Source organism: Petaurus breviceps, unplaced genomic scaffold (genome assembly GCF_028583685.1).
Source record: "Petaurus breviceps papuanus isolate PSGF00001 unplaced genomic scaffold, PetGlider_PUasm1.0 90740, whole genome shotgun sequence".
In the NCBI taxonomy this organism is placed as follows: domain Eukaryota; kingdom Metazoa; phylum Chordata; class Mammalia; order Diprotodontia; family Petauridae; genus Petaurus; species Petaurus breviceps.
Genome location: NW_027187330.1, coordinates 4,261,461 through 4,283,998, shown reverse-complemented (window position 1 = coordinate 4,283,998; position 22,538 = coordinate 4,261,461). Strand labels below are relative to the sequence as shown.

Below are 22,538 nucleotides of genomic sequence, written 5' to 3'. Positions count from 1 at the left end.
ATTGGCACAACACTCATCACATGAAATATGGGAAAATGACTGGTCAGAGTGAAGGAAAGGTCACCTGTTATACATCTAGAGGGTTGACCTGTGGGTTGGGCTGAATTATTCTGATGGAGAAAACTTTTGCTGGTTCTTTCCTATCCTCTCAAAGATTTTAATATCAATGAAAGCAGGGTCTTGTTTAAACTTCCTGTCTCCCCAGGGCATAGCAATAATCTGTAGACAGTATGAGCCTGATAATGAATGGTTAGCCAAGTGATTGAAAGTAGCTGAAAAAAGAGTGGAATACCAAACCCAGCCATTAAATCCAAAGACTTCCTGTTCTGCTGAGAGGGAAGCTGGGATTAGAAGAATGAACCAAAGAATTTGATCTAAAGAGTCCAGGTGGGAGATTTATGTATGGGGATCATAAGGCCCTTTCAGGATGTCTATGAGGTAGAAACCTTTTGGAATAGTACTATGATGCTTTAATGTCCAGTATGGTAAATATCAATAGCTATAACATATGTAAACAAAAACTCTTTGTGGGGGGGCCCTCAACAATTGTTAAAAATATAAAGGGGTCCTGAGACCTAAAAGCTTGAGAACTATGGCTCTAGGTGAATAGAGCACCTTACCTAGAAGGGATAGGTTAGGGTTGGGGTTGGACAATCCTAGTTAAGGATTAAAGCTGAGGAACCTCTCACTTGCATTATACATATTTATTTTATAAGCTTTATCTCTTCCTGATGAATTATTTCTGAATATATGTATATGCATATATAGACATGTATACATGCATGTGCATGTTTATATAATGCAACACAATACATATATGGACATATGCATATACATGCATACATATACACCTACATATTTTCCCTTCTAAATAAGCTGCCATCTTGTCATTTGGATCTGTATGTGGGGGTAGAATGTCAAGAAGGAGGTGGATCCTAGGCCAGATATGGTGGTGGTGTTGACATCACTGAGCCCCAAGAGGCTCAGGGGCCAGGCAGATCCAGGAGGCCTAGTGTTTCAAGTTAGGGTTCTGTGATTATGGACACTCAGAAAGTAGAGGTGAAAGATTTATGAGTACAAGTCCCCTGGGTTCATTACAGTCAGAGGAGTTAGTGCCAGGGAGGTTAATTCAGGGTGGAATTCCACCAAGCAGCCTTGCCACAGCACCATTAAGAGGCTGAAGAAGGTCCGGGGCTTGGTAGGTCAAGATACTGACTAAAGCACTTACAGAATGAAGGGAAATGAACTTCTCACCTGGGCCTAGGAATTAAGTCAAATACCAATGTTCCCTTCACTCAGTCTCACTGGCCACTCTCCTACTAATGGGTGATCATTCCCATATTCCTTTTGTAGTAGAAAGACCCCGGGTTCCACTCAGTGCCCTGCCATTTACCAGCCTGGCAACATAGATTGAATAGAATGCTGAATTCAAATCCTGCCCCTGACCTTGGGCAAGTCACTTAGCTTCTCTTGCCCCCAGTTTCTCCATCTTTCAAATGGGAATGAAAATGGCACCTATGTCACAGGGTTGTTGTGAGGACCAAATGAGGCAGCATGCATAAAGTAAATAGGAAACTAAAACACTATGTGAAATGTTAGTTATTATTACGGTGACCTGAGAAAGTCATTTTGTCAGAGCCTTGGTTTTCTCCCTTGTAAAGTGGGGGAGAATATGGTACATCAGATGATCTCTTCTAAAAGTCTATGAACGGGGGCAGCCAGGTAGCACAGTGAGTAAGAGCACTGGCTCCAGTGTTGAGAAGACCTGGAGATCGAATCCCGGGCTCAGACACTTAGCACCCACCCAGAAACACCTGGCCGTGTAACCTTGAGCAAGTTACTTAACCCCAATTGCTTAGGGGCGGCCAGGTGGCTCAGCGAGTAAGAGCACCAGCTCCAGTGTCGGGATGACCTGGATCAAATCTGGGCTCAGATACTCAGCACCACACCCGGAAATAACTGGCCGTGTAACCTTGAGCAAGTTACATAACCCTGATTGCTTTAAAAAAGAAAAAAAAAATAAAAGTCTATGAACCGCAGCACCATCTGACCTGGTCTGGCTGGGAGAGCAGTGGCCGGGAGCACGAACTGAGGGCTTCTGCTCTCCTCCTTGGCATTCAGCTCCTCCTGTACCAAGGAGATCTCTTCCATCTTCAGGTACACTGCCTCACTAGGGCTCTTCAAGCCATCTATCCGACTGCCTGTAGAAGACATCAAAGTACTCCGCTGATCTGGAGTGGTCCAGAGGTCCCAGATGGCAGCCAGAGAGACTGATGGCTCCTAATTCCTTGGATACTTCCCCCTGACCTACCCTATTAACTTACACTGAAGGCTGTTCCTGTCATTGAGAAGGGTGATGGCAGGATCATCCTTAGGGGTCTGTGGGGTTCCACGTGAAGTTGGTGCCTTGGTGGAATCTCCATCGGCAAAGGCCTCCATGTCTGGAGACTGAGGAGAGCTGTCCATGTGGCAAGCGGTGAGTGCATTCTGATACTGTTGTCGAGTGATCTAGGAGAAAGCAGAGAGAGGGACAGACAGCTCAGGATGGGCTAAGCAGACCTCAACCTGTGGAGCCCATCACTGGTGTAAGCAACCCTCTCATCCTAGGACAAGAGAGAGTACCATTTTGATTATCTACCACTGGCCTCTGGACCTACACGAGAGGATGAGGGACACCCAGAAGAGCTGGGACACCCTATTCAAAAATATCTCTTCAACTGGTGACAAATTCTTTCTGAGCTAGTAGCAAAATCTAAACCAAACCTTAAAATACACATGTATTTTCTGAGTCTGATAACTCAATACTGATATCAACCTTTAATACTTTCATGCTAATTAACTAGACAAACACTAGAGAAAGACAGGGTCTTAAGGTAATAAGACAAAGTATAAAAAGAAGAAAAAGGATCCTGAGAGCTGACTTCAAGGGGCTCTCCTCTGGAGGAGGGATTAGACTTTTCTGTCTGGTCACAGAAGGCCAAGTCAGGAGGAACAGGTGGCCATTGTCAATAGATAAATTTAGATTTTATGAAGGAAATCTTCCTAACAATTAGAACCATCAAAGAGTCTTCGCTTGGGAAGTAGCAGAATTCTCACTCACTAGAGGTCTTCAAGCAAAGGCTTGTCAGATGACCTTGTCAGATATGTTGTATAATTATACGACATATCAACCAATCGATGCTGATTGATTGATAAATATTATATAACTGTTCAGGTTATCGGTTGGACCAGTTGGCCCCTGAAGTCCTTTCCAGCTCTGAGATTGCATGATGAGTATTTTTTTTTTATACGTAAATTATAATAGAAGAGTTAATGGGGTAGGGGGAGTCCTAAGCATAAGTCAATCTTCCCCATCAGTGACACTATCTGGGAAAGGCAGACCAGAGCCTGGAGCTACAGTGAGGTGGGGGTGTGGGAGAGGGATATGCTTTGACAGGCAAGGTATTATATAATTATAACAACTAGCATTTCTATAGGACTTTGAGGTTTACAGAGCACTTTTATCTTCAGAACAACTTCGGAAGGTAGGTGTTATTATTATCCCCATTTTACAGATGAGGGCACTGAGGCAGACAGGGGAAGCGACTTGCTTAGAGTCACATGGCTAGTAAGTCTCTGAACTCAGATTTGAACTCAGGAGTTCTTGCCTCCAAGTCCAGTATTCTAGCTATGAAGTCACCTAGATTCCCTAGGTGCATGAATAATATACCATAATAATGAGGACTATGCAGGATGTGTGGTCTCTAGAGGCTGGCTGAACAAAGGATGGAAAGATACAGAAAACAAACTTCCCCTACTTTACAATTTTGTCAAGGGCTATGCTCTGTTAGACTAACCATTTCATAGAAATTTATTCAAGATACAACCAGGACTCTGGCCTTTAAAACTCTCTCTTGGAGTAGTGATTTGAGAAATCCTTGTCTACAATGGTTCAGGTCTGAGACAGAAAGAAAGCAGCCAATGACTCATGGAAACAGGAAGCAGCCTGGTTTTGGAGAAAGCAGAAAACCCTTCCTCTGGCTCCTAAGGATAACCACACCTTAGACCCTGGGTCAATTCCTTCCCTTTACTTACTTGGGAAAATCCTTGACCATAAAATTAGCTTCAAACAATTTCCAGGTCATACGGGGCCCTCTAATAGGGTTTTAGGAACCTTCTAGATCTCTGGTTCTTAAATGGAGATCTGTAGTAGATTCAAGAGGTCAATGAACATGGAAGGAGAAAAACATTACATCTTAATTTTCACTAACCTCTAACTGAAATAGTTATTTCCTAGAACAATGATTTAAAAAAAAAAAAAAAAAATATATATATATATATATATATATATATACTCCATGTTATTGTGAAGAGTCCCTGGACTTCACTAGACTGCTAAAAAGAGTCCATGGGTCACAAAGGATGAGAATCCTTGATATAGGCTGACCACACTATTTTACAGATGAGGAAATGGGGCCCAGAGGGGAACTGATTTCCCTAAATTCACACAGAAAGTTGATGTAAGAGTTAGGCCTTGGGATCCAAATCTCAATGCCCAGTCTAATACCTCTTTCATTGTACCACAGCTGCTTCAGATGATAACTTTAAGCTCTGAAGTTCTTCAAGAGGCCTGGGAATTTTGCTGTTTAGAATTGTGGTGTTAAAGGGAAAGTAGCTACAAAGGAATTCATCTGAAATCTTTTTTCTTTTATGTAAGAAAATCTGATGGGATCAGTAGTTTTTTTCTGTATTAGATTTCTACAGCCCTACATTTTTGAACTCTGGAAAGGAAAAAAAAATGTTTTGACATTAAAGAATAAAATTTGTTGTTTTTTTTCCCTCTTGGACCTATAAAAAGAGAGACTCATTTTTTTTTTTTTAAAGCAATTGGGGTTAAGTAACTTGCTCAAGGTTACACGGCCACTTATTTTGTGTGGGTGTTAAGTATCTGAGACTGGAACAGATCCTGGTCTCCCGACTCCAGGCCAGCGCTCTTACTCACTGCACCACGAGACTCCATTTTCTTTGCTATGTACAAGGCTAAGTACTATGGCTGGGTATTATGTTAAGAAAGGCTCTAAGGAATCTTTACCCAGAAGTCCTATTTCAGTTCTGTCTGGGCTGTTGATGAATTATTATAATCCAGAATCTGTTTTTAGGTTGGGGGATGTAGGTGCTCTGAAGGATGTAGTAAGTAAAGAATGATGGGCAGGTAGCAGGGGTGATCTATGTCTGCAGGGGATAGTGTTATACCTTCTCCAAAGTATATAGTTCAGCACATATGATGATGAATTTCCATGGTCACCCAAAGCATACTGTACATTGGATACAATTTTGCTCCCAACAGACCCTTCTGATTCATAAACAAGATGGAGGTGGGCTCCAGAAAGAGCTTGAAGGCAAGGGTGTGTTTGGGTACTCATGAGCCTGGGGAAGTATTTCTTTCCTCTCTCTTCTCTGTCCTCTGAAAGACTTGGGAGTTTTCTGTTTTTCTGTATAGAAAAGCCAATATAATTCAGCAGTGAAACATAGAGGCCATCCAATGTCATTTTAGAATGAATCAAGAGAAGTACATTTTTCAGAAATAAGGAGGTGATAGTCCCACTTTACTCTGCCCTGGTCATATCACATTTTGAGTGCAATATTGAATCAAAAACACTGCCATTGAATCAGGAGACTTCCTATTTTGCTGAGATGGAACCTGAGATTAGAAGAATAAACAATGAATTGGTTCATTGGGTGTCACAATTTAGAGAAAACCCCAGTCACATGGAGATCATTCAGAGCAAGGCAGCCAAAGTGGCCACAGGCCTCAAGTTCATGCCCTGAGGGTCTCTGTGAAAGGAACTATGGGTATCTAGCCTATTCTCTCAATGGGAAATCTTTTGAGCAAAGGCTGGACAATCATTTGCCAGAAACATTGTGGAGAGAAAACTTTTTCGGGAATAAGTTGGGACAGATGGCCACTGAGTCCCTTTTAGCTCTGAGCTTCTATGATTTGGATCTCTCATTTAAGTCACCATTTAACCATACCAGTCCCCACCTAGTCTGTGGCATATGTCATCCTCACCACATCCTAGGCAACAGCCTTGTTTTGGGAAATTATTTTGGTCTCTCTCTGGATCATTAAAAAAACAAACAAACAAACAACTCAGAGACACAAAGAAATGCCAGGGCTGAAAGGGACCACTAGTGATTGGACCTAGTCAAACTCTTCTAATTTTTACAGATAAGGAAACTGAGTCTCCTTAAGGGGAAGCAATTTGATCAAATGGCCAGCTGTGGCACAGTTGGGAGTTGAAACCAACATGGCACCCTTCAGGTTGTCATCCCATAGCTACAAAACTCTAATGTAACACATATTTATGAAGAGTTTTACAATTAAAAAAACAAACACAAAACACCATTCTTCCTTATAATCACCCTACTGACAGAAAGGCCACAACAGGGCTCAATTCCCTATAATTATACCCCCAACTATTACTGTACAAGTATTATTTCCCCTGTTTTGCAAATGAGAACACTGAGAACCCAAATCATGTCAGCGCTGTGATTCAAACACAGGTCTTTCCTAACTCCAAAGGTAGCATTCTTTTTCTATTATGTCCCATTGTGTTTACAGATTTTTTTAAACTTGGAATTTTTCTTACAACATTTTTAATACATAGTTTCTTTCCTCCCTTTTCAGTTTTTTGGGGTACAATTTTTGATGTGCAATATTTCCAGATCCAAATGGAAACAGTAATGGAACAATGACAGGCACATAGTAGGCACTCAATAAATGTTTACTGATTGATAAAGTAATGCTTACGTCACAATGCAAATCTTGAGTCATTTTAAAGAGAGACAAGGAATAAGAGGCTTTCATCTGGGTGGGGAACAGTTACTAGAACCTGCTTACCAATGTGGCATCTCTTATCCAAGACTCCATTATCTGGCGCTAATTAGCTTTGTGACTATCAGTAAATAACCACTCTGGGCCTTAGGGCTTCATGATTCTATTAGATTTCTCTGGGCAAAACTGAAGTTGCCCACTTGAAAAGTGGCAAGTTTCAGGTCACCTTCTGAGACACCTTTGTGCTTCAGCTTGTTTGGTGCTGGTTCCATATGAGTCAGAAAATGACAGAGACTGGGTTTCAGCTGTTTCAGGAACCTAGATGTGGTCTTTCCTGAGAGCCAAATGAAGGATTTCCTAGTTCATCCGAATCTGAGTGGTTTCTCAGTCTCCTGTGAGTCACTGGCTGCTTTCTTGCTGTCTCCATCTCTGCTGAGAGATCCTCTTGGGCCAGAGCCCCCGCAGCATCCCTGAGCAAATGTAGGCCTCAGGAGTCTCTCATTGCACAAGTTCTGGTTAAGGCAAAACTGAGTCACATTCCTGTTCAACATAAGTTGAAACAACTGTTTCTAAGGATAAAGTTCACATATTTTGAATGTGCATGACTTTGCTAAAAGCAAAGCTTTAGGGAAGCACAGGGAAGACCTTCCCATATACCCACAGCTACCTGATTGGGTAGCAACACCCTAGACCAGAATCCTCGCCAAACACAACATGCCTTTCCCTGACTTCTTCATCTGGGTGCACATCTAACTGCAATTAGGGAAACAGTGAAGGATAACTGGACAGGGACCAAGGGAGGACAGGGTACGACAATGATTAGAGCTGAAGGTGACCCATCAGCCAAAGGCTCTCCCAGGTTATACATGGGCTGCCTGCTCCCCAGAACTGAGTTCTCAGCCCTCCCCACAAGTTTTGTCATTCCTTTCTTTACTTGTACTTGTATTGTATTTGCTGTGACCCAAAGTCTTAAAAAAGGTAGTTAGGTGACAGAGTGGATACAGTGCTTGGCCTGGAGTCAGGAAGACCTCAGTTCAAATCTGGCCCCAGATGCTTACTAGCTATATGACCCTGGGCAAGTCACTTAGCCCTGTTTGCCTCAGTTTCCTCATCTGTAAAATGAGCTGGAGAAAGAAAATGCAAACCATTTCAGTATTTCACAAAAAGTCAGACACTACTAACAGCAACAACAAACTCTTGAGAAAGGAACACACAAGGTGGGAATGCCCTCCATGGCCTTTAATCAATTCATCATGGTTACAGGAAGTCTGATTAGTAATTGAGAAGCATGTTTTATGAGATAATGAGAGGCAGCATGGCACATGAAAAGAGCTCAGGATTTGGAACCAGTGAGCTCGGTTCAAATTCCCACTGTACCATGCGGTACATTCTGTGTGACTTCAACAAAATTGCTTCTCTTTGGACTCGGTTTCCTCATCTGCAAAATGGGAGGGGGGCAGACTTGTGGGCCTCAAAGGTCTCCTCTTTATTCTAAATCTATGCTCCTGTGGATTCTTCCTAGGGAAATAAATGCAGTGAATCTCCTTGGACCTCAGTGACTTCATCTGTAAAACAAGAGACTTGATCTAGAACTCTAGATAATCTCCAAGTGTCTTTCTAGCTCCCCACGGCTGTTATGGTAGATAAACCTGTATGCAATGTTTTTGTACCTGCAAGAAGATCATAGGAACCTTAATTTATATCTGGAAAAAACCTCAGAGGCCATCTCATTCAATCTCCCCATTTAACTGATGAGAAAACTGAGACCTAGGGAGTTGAACTTGCCTAAGGTCACATAGGTAGGAAGTGTCAGCAGCAAGATTAGAACCAAGGTCTTTTGATGTCAGAAGCAGTGTTCTTTTCTACTATACTATCTTGGGGCAAAAGGATGGTTTGTAAACAGGTTTTTATTTTTCAACTCTGGTGAAATCTCCCATCAAAGAATAGTAGAGATGAGAGGGACCTCAAGAATCATCTATTTCAACCCCCTTATTTTACAGAGAAGGCAACTGAGAAGCCAAGTGACTTGCCTAAAGTCAAACAGCTATAGATACAAACAGTAACAGTATAGCTACGTGGTACAGTGCATAGAGTGCTGGACCTGGAGTCAGGAAGACTTACCTTCCTGAGTTCAAATCTGAACTCAGATACTTACTAGCTGTGTAACCCTGGGCAAGTCACTTAACCTTGTTTGCCTCAGTTTCCTCATCTGTACAATGAGCAAGAGAAGGCATTTTACTTTTTTTTTGTCCATTGGAGAATTTTATTTGTATGTATGTTTTACATGCTTAGAAAAAGAATCCCAGGATTTTTCCTCCTGTGTGTTTTCTTCTTGCTTCCTCATGGTCCATGATGCCAGCTGAGGTTGTAAGCACAATAAACCCAAACTTATGGGATGGTAGCAGATTATTTTGCCACTTTTCCAGATCTTTCAATTGAACATCAAATCTGGGGTTGATTACACCACACTTGTTTAATCAGCCCATGAGATTCACAACAATTTTTCCTGCTCTGTGATGATCAATAATCTCAAATTCACCAATGTAACCATGCTTTATCATCACAGTTAAGAACCGGACAATTGCTTTAGAGCACGGCCTAATGAGAACTTGGCGTTTTCCTCACTTTTCTGCATTATTGTGGAAAGAGGATGGGACGGGTGAGTGCAAAGAGATATGGGAAACTGGTAGCTTACATTTTTATAACACTTTAAAATTTTCATAATGCTTCAGATGCATTATCAGGTGTGTTTCACTTGTAGATTAGCATTCTTTCCCCTCTACTGCTTTCTTTGGTCTTTACCAATCTGTATTTCTCCCACCCCTTTTCTCTTGTCTTTGTTATTTTCTGTTTATTTTTGTTGGAACAAAGTCTATTTTTATGTGGGATACTTTAAGAAAGCCTAGAAGGATCCTTCACCCAAAATATCTACCATACTTATTGGAAAAGACTACACTCTTCCACTGTGCCTGCAGCCTTGTGAAGGATACAGATGAAGTGGCAAGGGAGAAATGGGGTGATGGCCACCTAGCCAGCCAGATAAGACAAATCAGCTCTCTGAAACATACTGGCTGTGTGACCCTGGGGAAATCACTTAACCTCTCAGTGTTTGGGGCAACTCTCTAAGACTATGCTTTGCAGAGAAGGTGCCAGCCTGCATTGGTAGAAGGAGTTCCCTCCCCCAGGAGTTGCTTATACCAAATGGAATCATAGGTCCCTTCCTTATCTCTACTAATTATGTCATGAGGCCTTAACTGATTAGTTGGTGTTTTAGATTAAGGCACTGAAAGCCTCTTCTAAAATGGTACCAAGTGGGATGCAGGACTAGTAAATTTGATGTCAGGAAGGCTGGGTCCAGAGATGTTTAGAATTGGGACTCTTACTAAAACAGTGGACTTGAGTGAAATACCGAAGCAGGGTACTCCAGCCAAAAGAGGCAGTCTATGCTTCTAGAAGATAAAAGGATGACAAAGATAAGCCTTCCCTATTTTAATTCAGCTCAATTAATATTATTGACTGTCTATTACATTCAATGTTCAAAATTTACCAAAATCTCCAAAAGTGGGGCAGGTTTTCAAGGAAAGCTGGCACTCAAATTTGGGGGACCCTGATAGATCTGGCAATGTGGCTCTCCCCACCAGCTAAGCACTACCACTCGGATAATTATTAGGTGGTGGAATACCAGAATTTTTACAGCTGGTCATCCCTATGTCCTTTTCTACTGGATTGTTTCAGGTACATCACCTTTACTATTCCTTTTCCCAGTAAAAGCATCCAAGGCTTGGCTCTCCATGCTACCAACGTACCTGGCCACATTAGGTTGCCCTCCATAATCCCACTTAGGTGGCCTTTCTCAATCTCTTTAGGGGAGGTGACTCAAACGGGACTCAGTGTTCCAACTACTGCTTTATAGTGTTGGGGTCACCTTCACCTGGTTGGCACCTCTGGACATCTATAAGACAGAAAAGAAGTCTAGTACATAGGCATTGAACCAAAGCTCATAATCAAAACCTGCTTCCAAAATGGAACCAAGTGATTTTTCCACAAGTGAAGCCTTTCCCTGGTGCCTCCCTGAAGTGCATAATTTAAAGTACATTTCCTGACCTCTACATCACCAAATTAAGTATGGTTCAATTGTAGTCTTCTTTCAAAAGAATGACAAACTTGTAATTACTAGGTTTACAAACAACCAGGGAGAAAACAGCTAGTTCTGGGCCCTGCTATTTATACAGCTCATGTATTTTTTTTTTCTCTTTCTACTTTATAATGGTCAAACCGAAGTTCAGCAATTAAATCTGAAATACTCTTCCTGTGAGGCCTAGGATTAGGGTAGAGTTTTTATTTTTTTAAATTTTTATTTATTAATTTATTTTTAAAGCAATTGGGGTTAAGTAACTTGCTCAAGGTTACACGGCCAGTTATTTCTGGGTGTGGTGCTAAGTATCTGAGCCCAGATTCTATCCCAGGTCATCCCGACTCTGGGGCCGGTGCTCTTACTCGCTGTGCTACCTGGCTGCTCCTAGGGTAGAGTTTTTAGAGGGAGGAAGGGTGTCCCTTTTCATAATACCATGGACATGGGGGCCAGTGGTAATGGGAATGCTGATGGACCTGGGGTTTTGAAAGGTAAATATGTGGTGAAGGAAATGAAGAAAAAGAGAAGACAAGAAAGAAGAAGAAAGGGAAGAGATGAGGGAAAAGGAAAGGAGAACTGGAAGAGAGGGGAGGAGAAGGAAGGAAAGGAAAGGGGAAGGGAGGAGAAAGGAGAGAGGGAGAGAAGGGGAGGGAAGAGGACAAGAGGTCATAATGGACTTGCATAAAAGACCTAGTTGATGTGTTCAAGGCTGGGACTGACCAATAGATGTGACTGGTTATACAAGAAGGTGGGGTAAGGGGACCTTGGAGATTACTGTTGCAAAGTGTTTTGTTTTGTATTTTTTCCAGAGTTACCCAACCAGACTTTCCCAACCAAACTTATTTCCAACAAACAGAAACAGTGCCTGCTTCCTTTTCTCTTTCCACAGAAGCAAATACTAACTAAGCAATCCCTTACAATTTTGTCAGGGGCTACAGGGCTGCTGTTATTTTGCAACTAATGGACAACAAAGAGGCATTTTCAGGAAGTTTCGTTTGATAGCTAAAAAGACCAGAGACTAATCTTAAATTTTTGGGGAAAAAAATCTTGTTAAGCTTGAATACCTTTCTTAGATTGTTAGTATTTAACTTTAAGGTTGCAGCTTTCAAGGTGTTTAGTCAGTCTTATAATATAATAAATATATTATATATTAATATATGATCAAATTGACACTACATCATAAATAATAAATAGTAAATAAATAGACCCTATAATATTATTCCTCTTATACTAGGTGGTGATAAAATGGTAAGTTCAAGGTCCTGTGGTTTAAACGCAAAGTTTTTTTTTTGTTTTCTTTTTTGGCTAGGCAAACATACCCTTTATCTCTCTTTTTTTTAATAAATAATATCTCTCTTTATCAAAAGTCCTAAACAACAGTAACCAATAAGGCAATTAAAGATATAAAGCAGGGGTTGGCAAACTACATACGTGTATATATATATGTATACATATACATATACATATACTGTATATAAATACAATAAAACTTTATTTAAAAATGTAAAAACCATTCTGAGCTCAGAGGCCATACAAAAAGAGGCTGGGAGTCAGATTTGGTATTTGCATTATAGTTTACCACCCCCTGAAAAGTATAGAGCCATCTTTTAAAGTTATATAAATATCTGAGTGCTCTTTCATAAAGTACTCACTAATTCTCAATTAAAAGTAATCACAGTTTAATCTAATGCTATGTTTTATCTCAGACAAGGATTAAGTGTTCCTTTTGAACTCCTGTAGAATCCTATCTTGCCCCTTCAGGGGCAACCGGGGAACTTCTGGCCAATTGGATGTCGAGTCCTGGCAGCTAGATCTCTCAGAAAGTCACTATGGACACTCCAGCTTAGGGAATTCTTATGGAATTATACCATCCTCTTTCATTCTCTTCTGCTGTTATTATTCACAGGTTCCTTCAGAGTCCCCCTTCCTCCCTTCAATGGGGCAAAAGAAAGAGAAATAAAGGAACCAGCTAGAGATGGAAGCAATGCTCTGTTTCATTCTTAAGGAAGAATAAAAAACACAGTCTCCAGCAAACAGCAAGTGCCTAATAAACAACTTGACTAAAACATCCTTTTATCTAATGATTACTTCCTGTGGTATTCAGATAGAACTTGAATCTACCCAAATGTTCTATTTTTAGCCATGGCATGAGCTCACAAACTGCCTCCTTTGCAAAGCAATATTATAAATCTTATAATAAAATAGAGCATTTCAAATAAAACATTTGGACAAGGTTTTTGAATGCAGATTTAACTGGTCTCTGCTTTTCTCGCATTCCTCCACACATGATACTTTGTCTTAGATTCCTCAGTGGAAGAAAACATTTTAGCTATTCAGATATATATTTGTAGTGGAAGAGTGGCCTCAAGATTTGAAAAGGGGACACTGCCCTTCATGGTTGGCCTATAACTCAATAAACATGGATTCTACCAGAGCTCTTCCAATACTTCACTTGTCTTAAGTAAATTTAATAAAGGTAAACTGAGGTACATACTCTTAGCAAAATCAGTTTATTAACAGTGGCACATATAATTGTTAACAAAACAAGTCAGACTGTTTGTCTCAATAAAGCCAGCAACCCCAATGAGAAGGAGGGAACCCTCTTTATTGACACACAAGAAAGGTAGTTGTGGAACATTACCATTGGCCATACTGAGAACATTCAGGCGAAGCTAATGAAATCCCTCTCTGACAATTAAGAAATGTTCAGTTTTTATGGGACCTATCTGCATCTTGTAATCTTTGCTAGGGAATCAAAACTACTTGCTGTCTCCTCGTAAGAGATAAAATCTCCCCTTAACTCACAAGGATTGTCAAGGACAAACAACATATTGCAGAATTAATACAAGTAGAAACTCAAGGCAATATTAATTTTGATCTTTTCATACCTAGGCTTTTTGTGCTTCAATTTCATTCATTATTTGCAAAATGAAGCTTAGGCTAACCCTACCTTCTTTCCCACCCTTCCTTACATGCTACAGGTGATGACATGAGGTAATATCTGTAGGCCTTTCAAAAATTCACTAATAAAGACACCTAGTTAACAATTAGGTGTTAACAATTATTAGTTAACTAATAAACTTAAAAATGTAAAAACCTAGTTAACAATTATTTTTAGGTTCTCTGGTTAGCAGTTTTTTTCCCCTAAGGATCCATAGTGTCTTCCCATGATAGATCTTATGGAACAAGCCATAGTGCTTTATGCTCTTTGAGGAACCACTGAATTCCTATTCCCCAAATACATGGAGGCCTACAAAAACTTCATGTTGCGCAAGAAGTCTCTTGGCTTGCAGTACCAAGTCCACCCCTATCAAAAATGTCTCCATAAACATAGGATGCTCTAATCTAAGCATCAGCCAAATTCTACCATGATTATCCCGATCACCAACAATGGTGGAGGGGGAAATTAACAAAGCCCTCAAATAATTCAAAGACTTCTTGCCTTTACTCCCAATTTCCCTTGCTGTCAACACTTTCCCTATCACTGCTAATAAGAAAAAAGAATCGGCAGCTCAGATCTTATTGTCATTCATTTCTCTTATTCAACTCTAGTACCGGTTTGTATTAACAGTGAAATGGTTCCAGAGTGAAGAGGATAGTCATAGAGAATTATCTTGTGAAAAAGCAGATTCATTCTGTAATTCAACTATATCTTTAATTTGTAGGTACTACCATGTCTATATGCTAGTTCCCATACCCACTTTTTGAGGATCCCAATGGGTGAGGAAATGGTGTAGTGGAAATAGCACTGATTTGGGAGTCTGAGGACCTGAGTTCAAATTCCAGCTCTCCTCCCTGCTAGTTGTGTGATTGCAGACAAGTCACTTTACCCCTTTGGGTCTCAGTTTCCTAATCAGTAAAATGAGGGGCTTGGACTGGATGACCAGTTCTAAATCGACGTTCCTCTGTTCTGCTACATGTACCTTGTTTCTTTTCATACACACTCATCTTCTAACCTTCCCCCATACAATGTGGTTTTAATGTGGCGTTTCCCACAGCTCTAGCTGTTATGCTCAGAGACATGTTGAAATGATCACTCTCCTTTGTAAAACACCAGACATCGTGCCTTTGCTGCAACAGTGCAAGGAATTTTTCTTCTTCTGTCTGTGATTCCAAAATGCCTTCTTTGAAACCCTAGTATGGTAAACATGTGGTGAGGGTTACTATGTGAGTGAGCACCCTTGAGACAATTTGTTGCTCTAAGTCAGGCTGGTTCAAAAGGTCAGCCAGGTACAGTGACAATGATGGTACTGTTGCTGCTGCTGCTAGCCATAATAACTTGTATTTATAAAGCACTTTACAGTTGCAAAGGGCTTTGCCATCATTAGCTTACTTGATTCTCACAACAACCCTGGCAACCAGCTAGCATAAATCATCCTACTGCCAGTATACTGATGAGAAAGTAATGGCCAAGAAAGGTTAAGTGGTTTGCCCTAGGATGGATGACTAATAAGGCTGCTAGAGCCTTCCCTTCTAAGGTTATTTTCTACCTGCTCTACACATGACTTTTATATACCTAATTATTTACACACTCTCCCAAACTCAACTGTAAGATCCTTGAGGGCAGGGACTATTTTTGCCTTTCTCCATATTCCCAGGGCTTAGCATTATATTTGGCACGTAGTGTGTGTTTAATAAATATTGATTGATTGCCTGATTGATTGTGAATCCAAGATTCAAACCCAGATCTTCAAACTCTTAAGTCCAGTGCTTTTCCCCCTACACTATGCCCAGATCAGCAACTTGCAGAAATAACTGCAAGGAAGAGGGGGGATGTGGAATGGGGGAGGAGTGTTGGGGGAAGAAAGAGAAGGGACTAGGAGGAAAAAAAGGATATTTACTGAGAAGTTTTTGTGTCAACACCAACTTAAATAAAGGGCATGATAAGCCTTGTTTTTCTCTCATTTAACATACAGCTGTGGTGGTAATCTGTTTTATGTGACATTTGAAGAATTTTTCCCCATCAAATCTTGCTGACATGGAGTTATATAGGAGAATAAAAAGGATTTGGGGCAAATATGGTCAACTTATGCTTTAAATTATAAACCTTTTTTTTTTTTTTGCTTTTTTTTGGAGGGCAATTGGGATTAAGTGACTTACCCAAGGTCACATGGCTAGTTTTTGTGTTAAGTGTCTGAGGCCAGATCTGAACTCAGGTACTCCTGACTCCAGGGCCAGTGCTCTATTCACTGCACCACCTAGACACCCTGAAATTATAAATCTTAAACCATTCTGAAATCATAATACCTTCTCTTCCAAAAGCACCTGCTTTCATTATTATTGATATTGTTATGTTTATTTTGCCCATACTTGTTAATTAATTGGTATAGGTATTAAATATATATGCATATATATATTTAATTGATATTGGTATACATATTAAATATATTTAACTGGCATATTAAATTGGTTTTCCAGTGAGGAACCTCCCCTTGTTAATGCATGTCAACACCTACTCTGCAAGTTACAGTCTTAGAGAGTTATCTATGCTCCAAGGAAATTAATGACTTGCCATGGGTCATGCAGGTTGTATATATTAGAAACATAAATCAAACACAGATTTTCCTGATGCTAAAGATGTCTTTCTATCCCCTAGGCAACATGGTCTCTCTTTAAATTTATATATCTAAGGAACTCACACAAGCAAAACTGAACCATGTTGACTATGGAACCAAAAGTTTGGAATTCTGTTGTGCCCCAGGGAAAACTGTTGTATCTTGTTCTTCATCTTAGTTTCTCTATGTGAAAGAAAGAAACAAAGAGACCTACCTTACGAGAGTGCTGCTGGGTATAACATGAGGAATAATGAAGGTTAATGAAAAAATGTCTTTATGAATATTAGAAAATGGCTACCTCCGAGCTCATTGCTGGAATGTTGATTGTTTTTCCGACACTTCTTGTTAATTATAGGGTAATATAGCCTAGGGGATGATCCTTCAATGCTTGATTGTCTTCTCTTTGGCTCTGGGCAGCTGCCTAGCCTTGTGGGATCTGTGCGAACTAGAGGGGTGCCAGGCAACAGGAATGGAAAGCCCTCCTGGAGGGTTACCTTCACAAACTGCACATCACTGAGGATGTGGACTGAGTAGTCAGGCGTGTAGAGGTTGTTGCTGCTGTATAGCTGGGTGGTGCTGCCCCCATAGTCACTGCGCTCTCGGTTTGGAGACTCAGAGCGGTTCAACCCACTGCAGCGAGAAGGGGATCGGTTTACTGCAGAGGTTGACAAAAGAGGAGAAGGAGGAAGAGGAAGAGGAGAGGGTGAACGAGGAAGGGGGAGAAAAGATGGAGGTGGGGTAGGGTGGAGGGAAAGGGTTGGAAAATGGAAAAGAGACAAAGAGAGGCGTTTACTGAGTACCTCTGGACTTTTAAGAAATGGTCACACTGGGTAGTGCTAATATGCCCCTTTTATTTTGCTCTTAACCTGAGCACACTCTTGGGGGAAGTGTCAGGTTATTTATACAAATAGTCAATAGCCTTAGAGAGGAATCCCCTGACACAAACAACTGAACAGGTAAACATTCCCTTCTTTCATCCCTTCCCTTTACTACTTCTACATAGAAGAAGTCGGGACACTTTGTCAGGAAGGATGCCGAGGTTATCCACAGGACTATAATCACCCCTTGTTGGTTTCATGTAGCTGCAAAGAAGGACCAGAATAAGAAGATGAAAAGACAGTGCTGGGAACACTAATTGCCTTATAGGACCAAGTGATTTATTTATTAACTAGAAGGAATTTTGCACCAGGTGTGACATTTATTCTCTCACAGACCCATCATTCCCAGCATACAGACTTGGCGACTTTCCAATGGCTGATCATTTGGTTATGGTTACCCACAGGCCTCCTGTTCTAATCCCCTGATTTCACTGGCCCCTAACTTTCCAGAAGATCTCCATAAGTTTCCTGTGCAAAAAAAATTTGTTGGGGGTGGGGCATAATGACCAGATCTGCGATCTCATATATGGAACTTCTTGGTATAGAAACCTCATGGACCAATGCAAGTCAACATCATCTGTACAACTTCTAAGACAGAGAGGTACCTAGAGAGCCCAGGTCATGCAGTCAATACGTTATCAGAGGCAGTACTTGAATTCAAGTTTTGGCTCTAAGGCCAACTCTCTTCCCACTAGCCATACTACCTCTCTTGCTGGGGAACTCCGAGAAAAAGGGTCAGCTAGGTGGCCCAGAGAATAGAGCACATGACTTGGAATCTGGGTGACCTGTGTTCCAATCTTGCCTCAGACACTCAGCCCTGATTGCTTCCAAAAAACCAAAACCAAACAAAAAATGGAGAAAAAGAAAATATAGTCGGTTGGTTTCAAAACTCGCTTCCTTGATCTAAGTGTCCATTGTATATGCCATCACAAAGTCATCCACAATAATTATAATAGCTAGTTTTAAGGTTCACAAAGTATCTCATTTGCTCTTACTGTCCTGTAAGATAGGTAGGCGCTAGTATTCCCATTTCACAGAAGAACCTGAGGCAGACAGAAGCAGACAGCACCATACGTGTGCTCCATCACTGTGCTACCTCTCGGTCCAACTTCTGCAAGTGGCCTTCAGATTTCCTCAACTATGAACTTTTACAAATACTACCCTGATGTCTCAAGATAACATGGAGGTGACCCTGATATCTCCAAGGCTAGGCTAGCAGGGCACAAGTTCTACGTACCTGCTGAACGGTCTGCTGCCTGAGACCCAGACTATGTGACTTCAGAGAATCTCGTCACCAGAAAGTTGGCCACAATTAACCTAGTTTTTAATATATAGCTACTTAGGAGGACTGTCTACTGTGGCGTGAGAGGGCTTACAATCTGCCTGAATGTTTCATGAGGTTATGGGGACCCCATGAAAGTGCTGAAGTATAAAGCAACCCACAGAAGATAAAGGTAAGCCTTTCCCCATTTCCATCTGAAGTCTATCCTTGAGCCCTCCCCAAATAACTGTCGAGGAGGAGAGCACTTACAATGAGGGGCATTTATAATGTGAACTGAGGAGTGCAGCAATCAGAAGCTTGTGAATTCTAGTCCTAATTCTATAGAGTAATCTTGGGAAATTGAATTCCTGTATCTCAACTCACCAAACTATATGTGAGGGTGGTCATCATCCAATTAAAATGTGTATTGTATTGAGCACCTGTATTGAGTACAGGAGGTTAGCCCCCTGATGAAAAGGACTTGAATCCATTTGGCAAAACATGCACCAGAAGTAATAGTAAAGTGCAGTAGGAATCCCTTTCTTAACCACACTCTTATGTTCACTAACTGAGACACATCATTTAAAGGCATCAGCTTTAAAGGTTGGACCCAAGTGGAAGTAAGTGGGTCACATTCTTCTAATAGCCATGAGGATTGAGAGTGAATATCTTGGAGGAAAATTGGGTCCTTGTTCCCAAGAGGGCTTCAGGGCCTGAATGGCTCAAGGGTAAAGACCTAGGATTTCCCTGAGATGTGATTTAGAATCTTTCAAAGAGGACTGCCCCTGGCAATCAAGAAACCTCAATCACTGGCCTTTGCTGTTGTTCACTCATGTCCAACTCTTTGTGACCCTATTTGGGGTTTTCTTGGCAAAGATACTAGAGCAGTTCCCCATTTCCTTCCCCAACTCATTTTACAGATGAGGAAACTGAGGCAAACAGGGTTAAGTGACTTGCCCAGGGTCACCCAGCTAATAAGTGTCTGAGGTCAGATTGGAACTCAGGAAGATGAGTCTTCCTGACTCCAGGCCTGGCCCTCTATGCCCTATGCCACCCAGCTGCACAGTCACTGGTCTAAGAACTTGGATGAAGGTCAGTACTGTAGATATTTTGCAGACCTTAACAGGTTTTTCTCTCTCACTGGATGAAGGTGATCTAGATATTTCTTCTAAGGCTTAATTTTCCCTCCCCATCTTCCACTTCTTGTAATCCTCCTTTGCCTTCACGAAAGACTCAGCTCAAACACCACCTAACATCTGAAAGCTTTTCTGTTAGTTGTTAGGGATTTTTCCTCCAAGACTACCTGGCAGCTGTTTTGCACATACCTCTAAATGAGCAGAGGCAGCAGGGTTTAGTGAAGAGAGGGCTGGCCTTGAAGCCAGAGAAACTTGGGTTCTAATTCTGCCCCTGACATTTACTGACCATGCAAGGTACAACCTCTCACTGGCCTAAGCTTCCTCTAAGTTTCAGAGAAGGTGCTAATTTCCTTTAGTAGAAGGAGTTCCTCATCTGGGAATACCTTATACTACTAAAACAATTTTTTCCTTGTATCACTAGTTTCTAACACAGTTCCTGGAACATAATAAGTACTTATTATTAATAATAGCTAGAATACACACACGTGTAAACATATGTATATATTATATATATATATATATATATATATGTATGTGTGTGTTGTTATTTGATTTCACAACTACCCTGTGAGGTAGGTCTATTATTATCCCCATTTATAGATAAGGAAATGGAATCTGAGAGAGGTTGTGTCTTGCTCAAGGTTACACAGTTAGTAAAAATTTGAGGCAGGATTCAAACTCATTTTCCTGACTCCAAGTAGCTGCTTAATAGATGAGAGAGAGGCCCATCAGCAGACTGGAAGAATGTAATTAATTGTTTAGCCACAACAACTCTTAACAACCATATACCCAGAAGGGCCAGGTACAGCTCATTCTTTTTACCTGCCTAACTTAGTGATAAGGACTGAAGGGACAGCAGCTCATTGGTGCATAAGAACTAATTTAGATTTAGATTTAGATTTAATCAGATTTAGATTCAGATCTCAATAGATCACTCAGGTAGGAAGTACCTTTTTCTCACTGTCCCATGCTGATTCTCTAATAAGAGAGGTTAATAAGTCGGGACAGGGATATTGGAGGGCATTCTCAAGGGTGCCACCAAAATAGCAGTTTGTGTTAATGGCAGACACATCCAGCAGAAAAACATTTACTTCATTTTCTGTTATGGTGCCGTTTTTTTGGGCAGGCACCGCTCCTCAGTCCTGACTGGTTCGGCAGGGGCCCACCTAACTCAGTCTTGTGTAACTGTGGAAAGTAGGCCAGTCCGTCCCTCCCTCCCTCGGGGAGAAGCTTATCTGTTAGTGTGGTATCTAGATCTAAAACCCCAGGCTCAGCTTAAGGGTCCTGACCCCAAATGATATGTGCACTGCCAATGGGGAAGGAGGGTGTGTTAGGGGCAGAGCCCTAGGAAAGCTCTAGATCTTTCTGATAACCTCTGTGTTAATACGTGTCTCACCCAACCATAGGTTAGGAAGGCCATTGTGCTAGGTGCTGCTCTTTTATCTCTTGGTTCACAATAAGGGAGATAATAGTATTTCCTTCTTCTGGGAAGGGAGGAGGTTGAACTGGCTCATTTCCCATATCCCTTCAGGCTCTAAAAGAATTTCTTCCACTTCTTTCTGTGGCTGCTACTGGTCCCAGCTCTTTACTCCCTGTAAACAGGGAGAGGTGGTCACTCCATTCTCTACCATCTCCTACCACCTCCCCCTAAAAGGTTTTCTGTCCTGTGACTCTGGGAGCTAGGATTGGCACACTGTGAAATCAGAGATCAGAGTGATATTATAACCCAAGTCATAGGTGGTGGACGGGCAGCAGCAGCACACACCTCCAGGTACACAACAAAATTTAACAGATTGTTAACTTGTCAGCAGTATCATAGAGGGAACCTCTGGTCAAGTTTGGGTTGGATTGTACCAGAAATTATTAACCTGGGGTCCATTAACTTATTAAAAAAATATGTTGAAAACTACATTTCTGTATGATTAGTTTCCTTTGAAATTCTATGGATTTTATTTTACGCATTTAAAAATATGATTCTGAGAAAGGGTCCATAGGTTTAGGCAGACTTCCAAAAAGATCCATAATACAAAATATGGTGAAGTATCAGTGGTTTCTGAGTTCCTCAGACTTTGTAAGCATGAAGCAGAGCATGGACTGATAAGATCTTGGAGACCAGAAGGCCAGTTCTCTTTTTTTTTTTTAAAGGAATAATTGATATCAATTTTTCTTTTGTGGGGAAATTATTTTTAAGGGAAAAAAAATGCTTGGGGCAGCTAGGTGGCTCAGTGAGTAGAGCACGGGCCCTGGAGTCAGGAGGACCTGAGTTCAAATGTGGCCTCAGACACTTAACAAAAACTAGCCATGTGACCTTGGGCAAGTCACTTAACCCCAATTGCCCCCCCCCCTCCAAAAGCAAAAAACAACAACAAGAAAAAAAAGAGAAATGCTCCTTCTGATGAGTCTGAACCCCAGCTAGTCTGAATTCTATGTAAAAGCTTGTTTTGTTCCTCCAATCTGACATTCCTCACTAGATAGGACACTGATGACTTTGCTTTCCAAGTAAGTATGTGCCTATACTTAGGTACTTTTAAATAAGGGACATAGAAATGCTTTTAATAAAAAGAAGAAATTAGGAACAGACCAATATCATGAGCATGGCAAACAAGTTTACCTTGTCTAGTTCCCTTTGGTATTTTTTTTTTTGGCTTTTTGGAGAGCAATTGGGATTAAGTGGCTTGCCCAAAGTCACACAGCTATTTAGTGTTAAGTGTCTGAAGCTGGATTTGAACTCAAGTCCTCCTGACTCCAGGGCTGGTGCTCTA

At 41.1% G+C, this 22,538-nt stretch overlaps 1 protein-coding gene across 1 annotated transcript in view; it reads right to left on the bottom strand.

Annotated features, from left to right (window-relative positions):
- Nucleotides 1–22,538, bottom strand: part of CNNM1 (cyclin and CBS domain divalent metal cation transport mediator 1) — an 84,544-nt gene that overhangs the window by 2,886 nt on the left and 59,120 nt on the right. The window contains exons 8-10 of the mRNA XM_069067080.1: nucleotides 16,996–17,156; nucleotides 2,325–2,508; nucleotides 2,052–2,201 (exon numbers count right to left, since the gene is read on the bottom strand). Of these exons, the coding sequence (XP_068923181.1) occupies nucleotides 2,052–2,201; nucleotides 2,325–2,508; nucleotides 16,996–17,156 (495 nt within the window). The remainder of the gene's footprint in view (nucleotides 1–2,051; nucleotides 2,202–2,324; nucleotides 2,509–16,995; nucleotides 17,157–22,538) is intronic.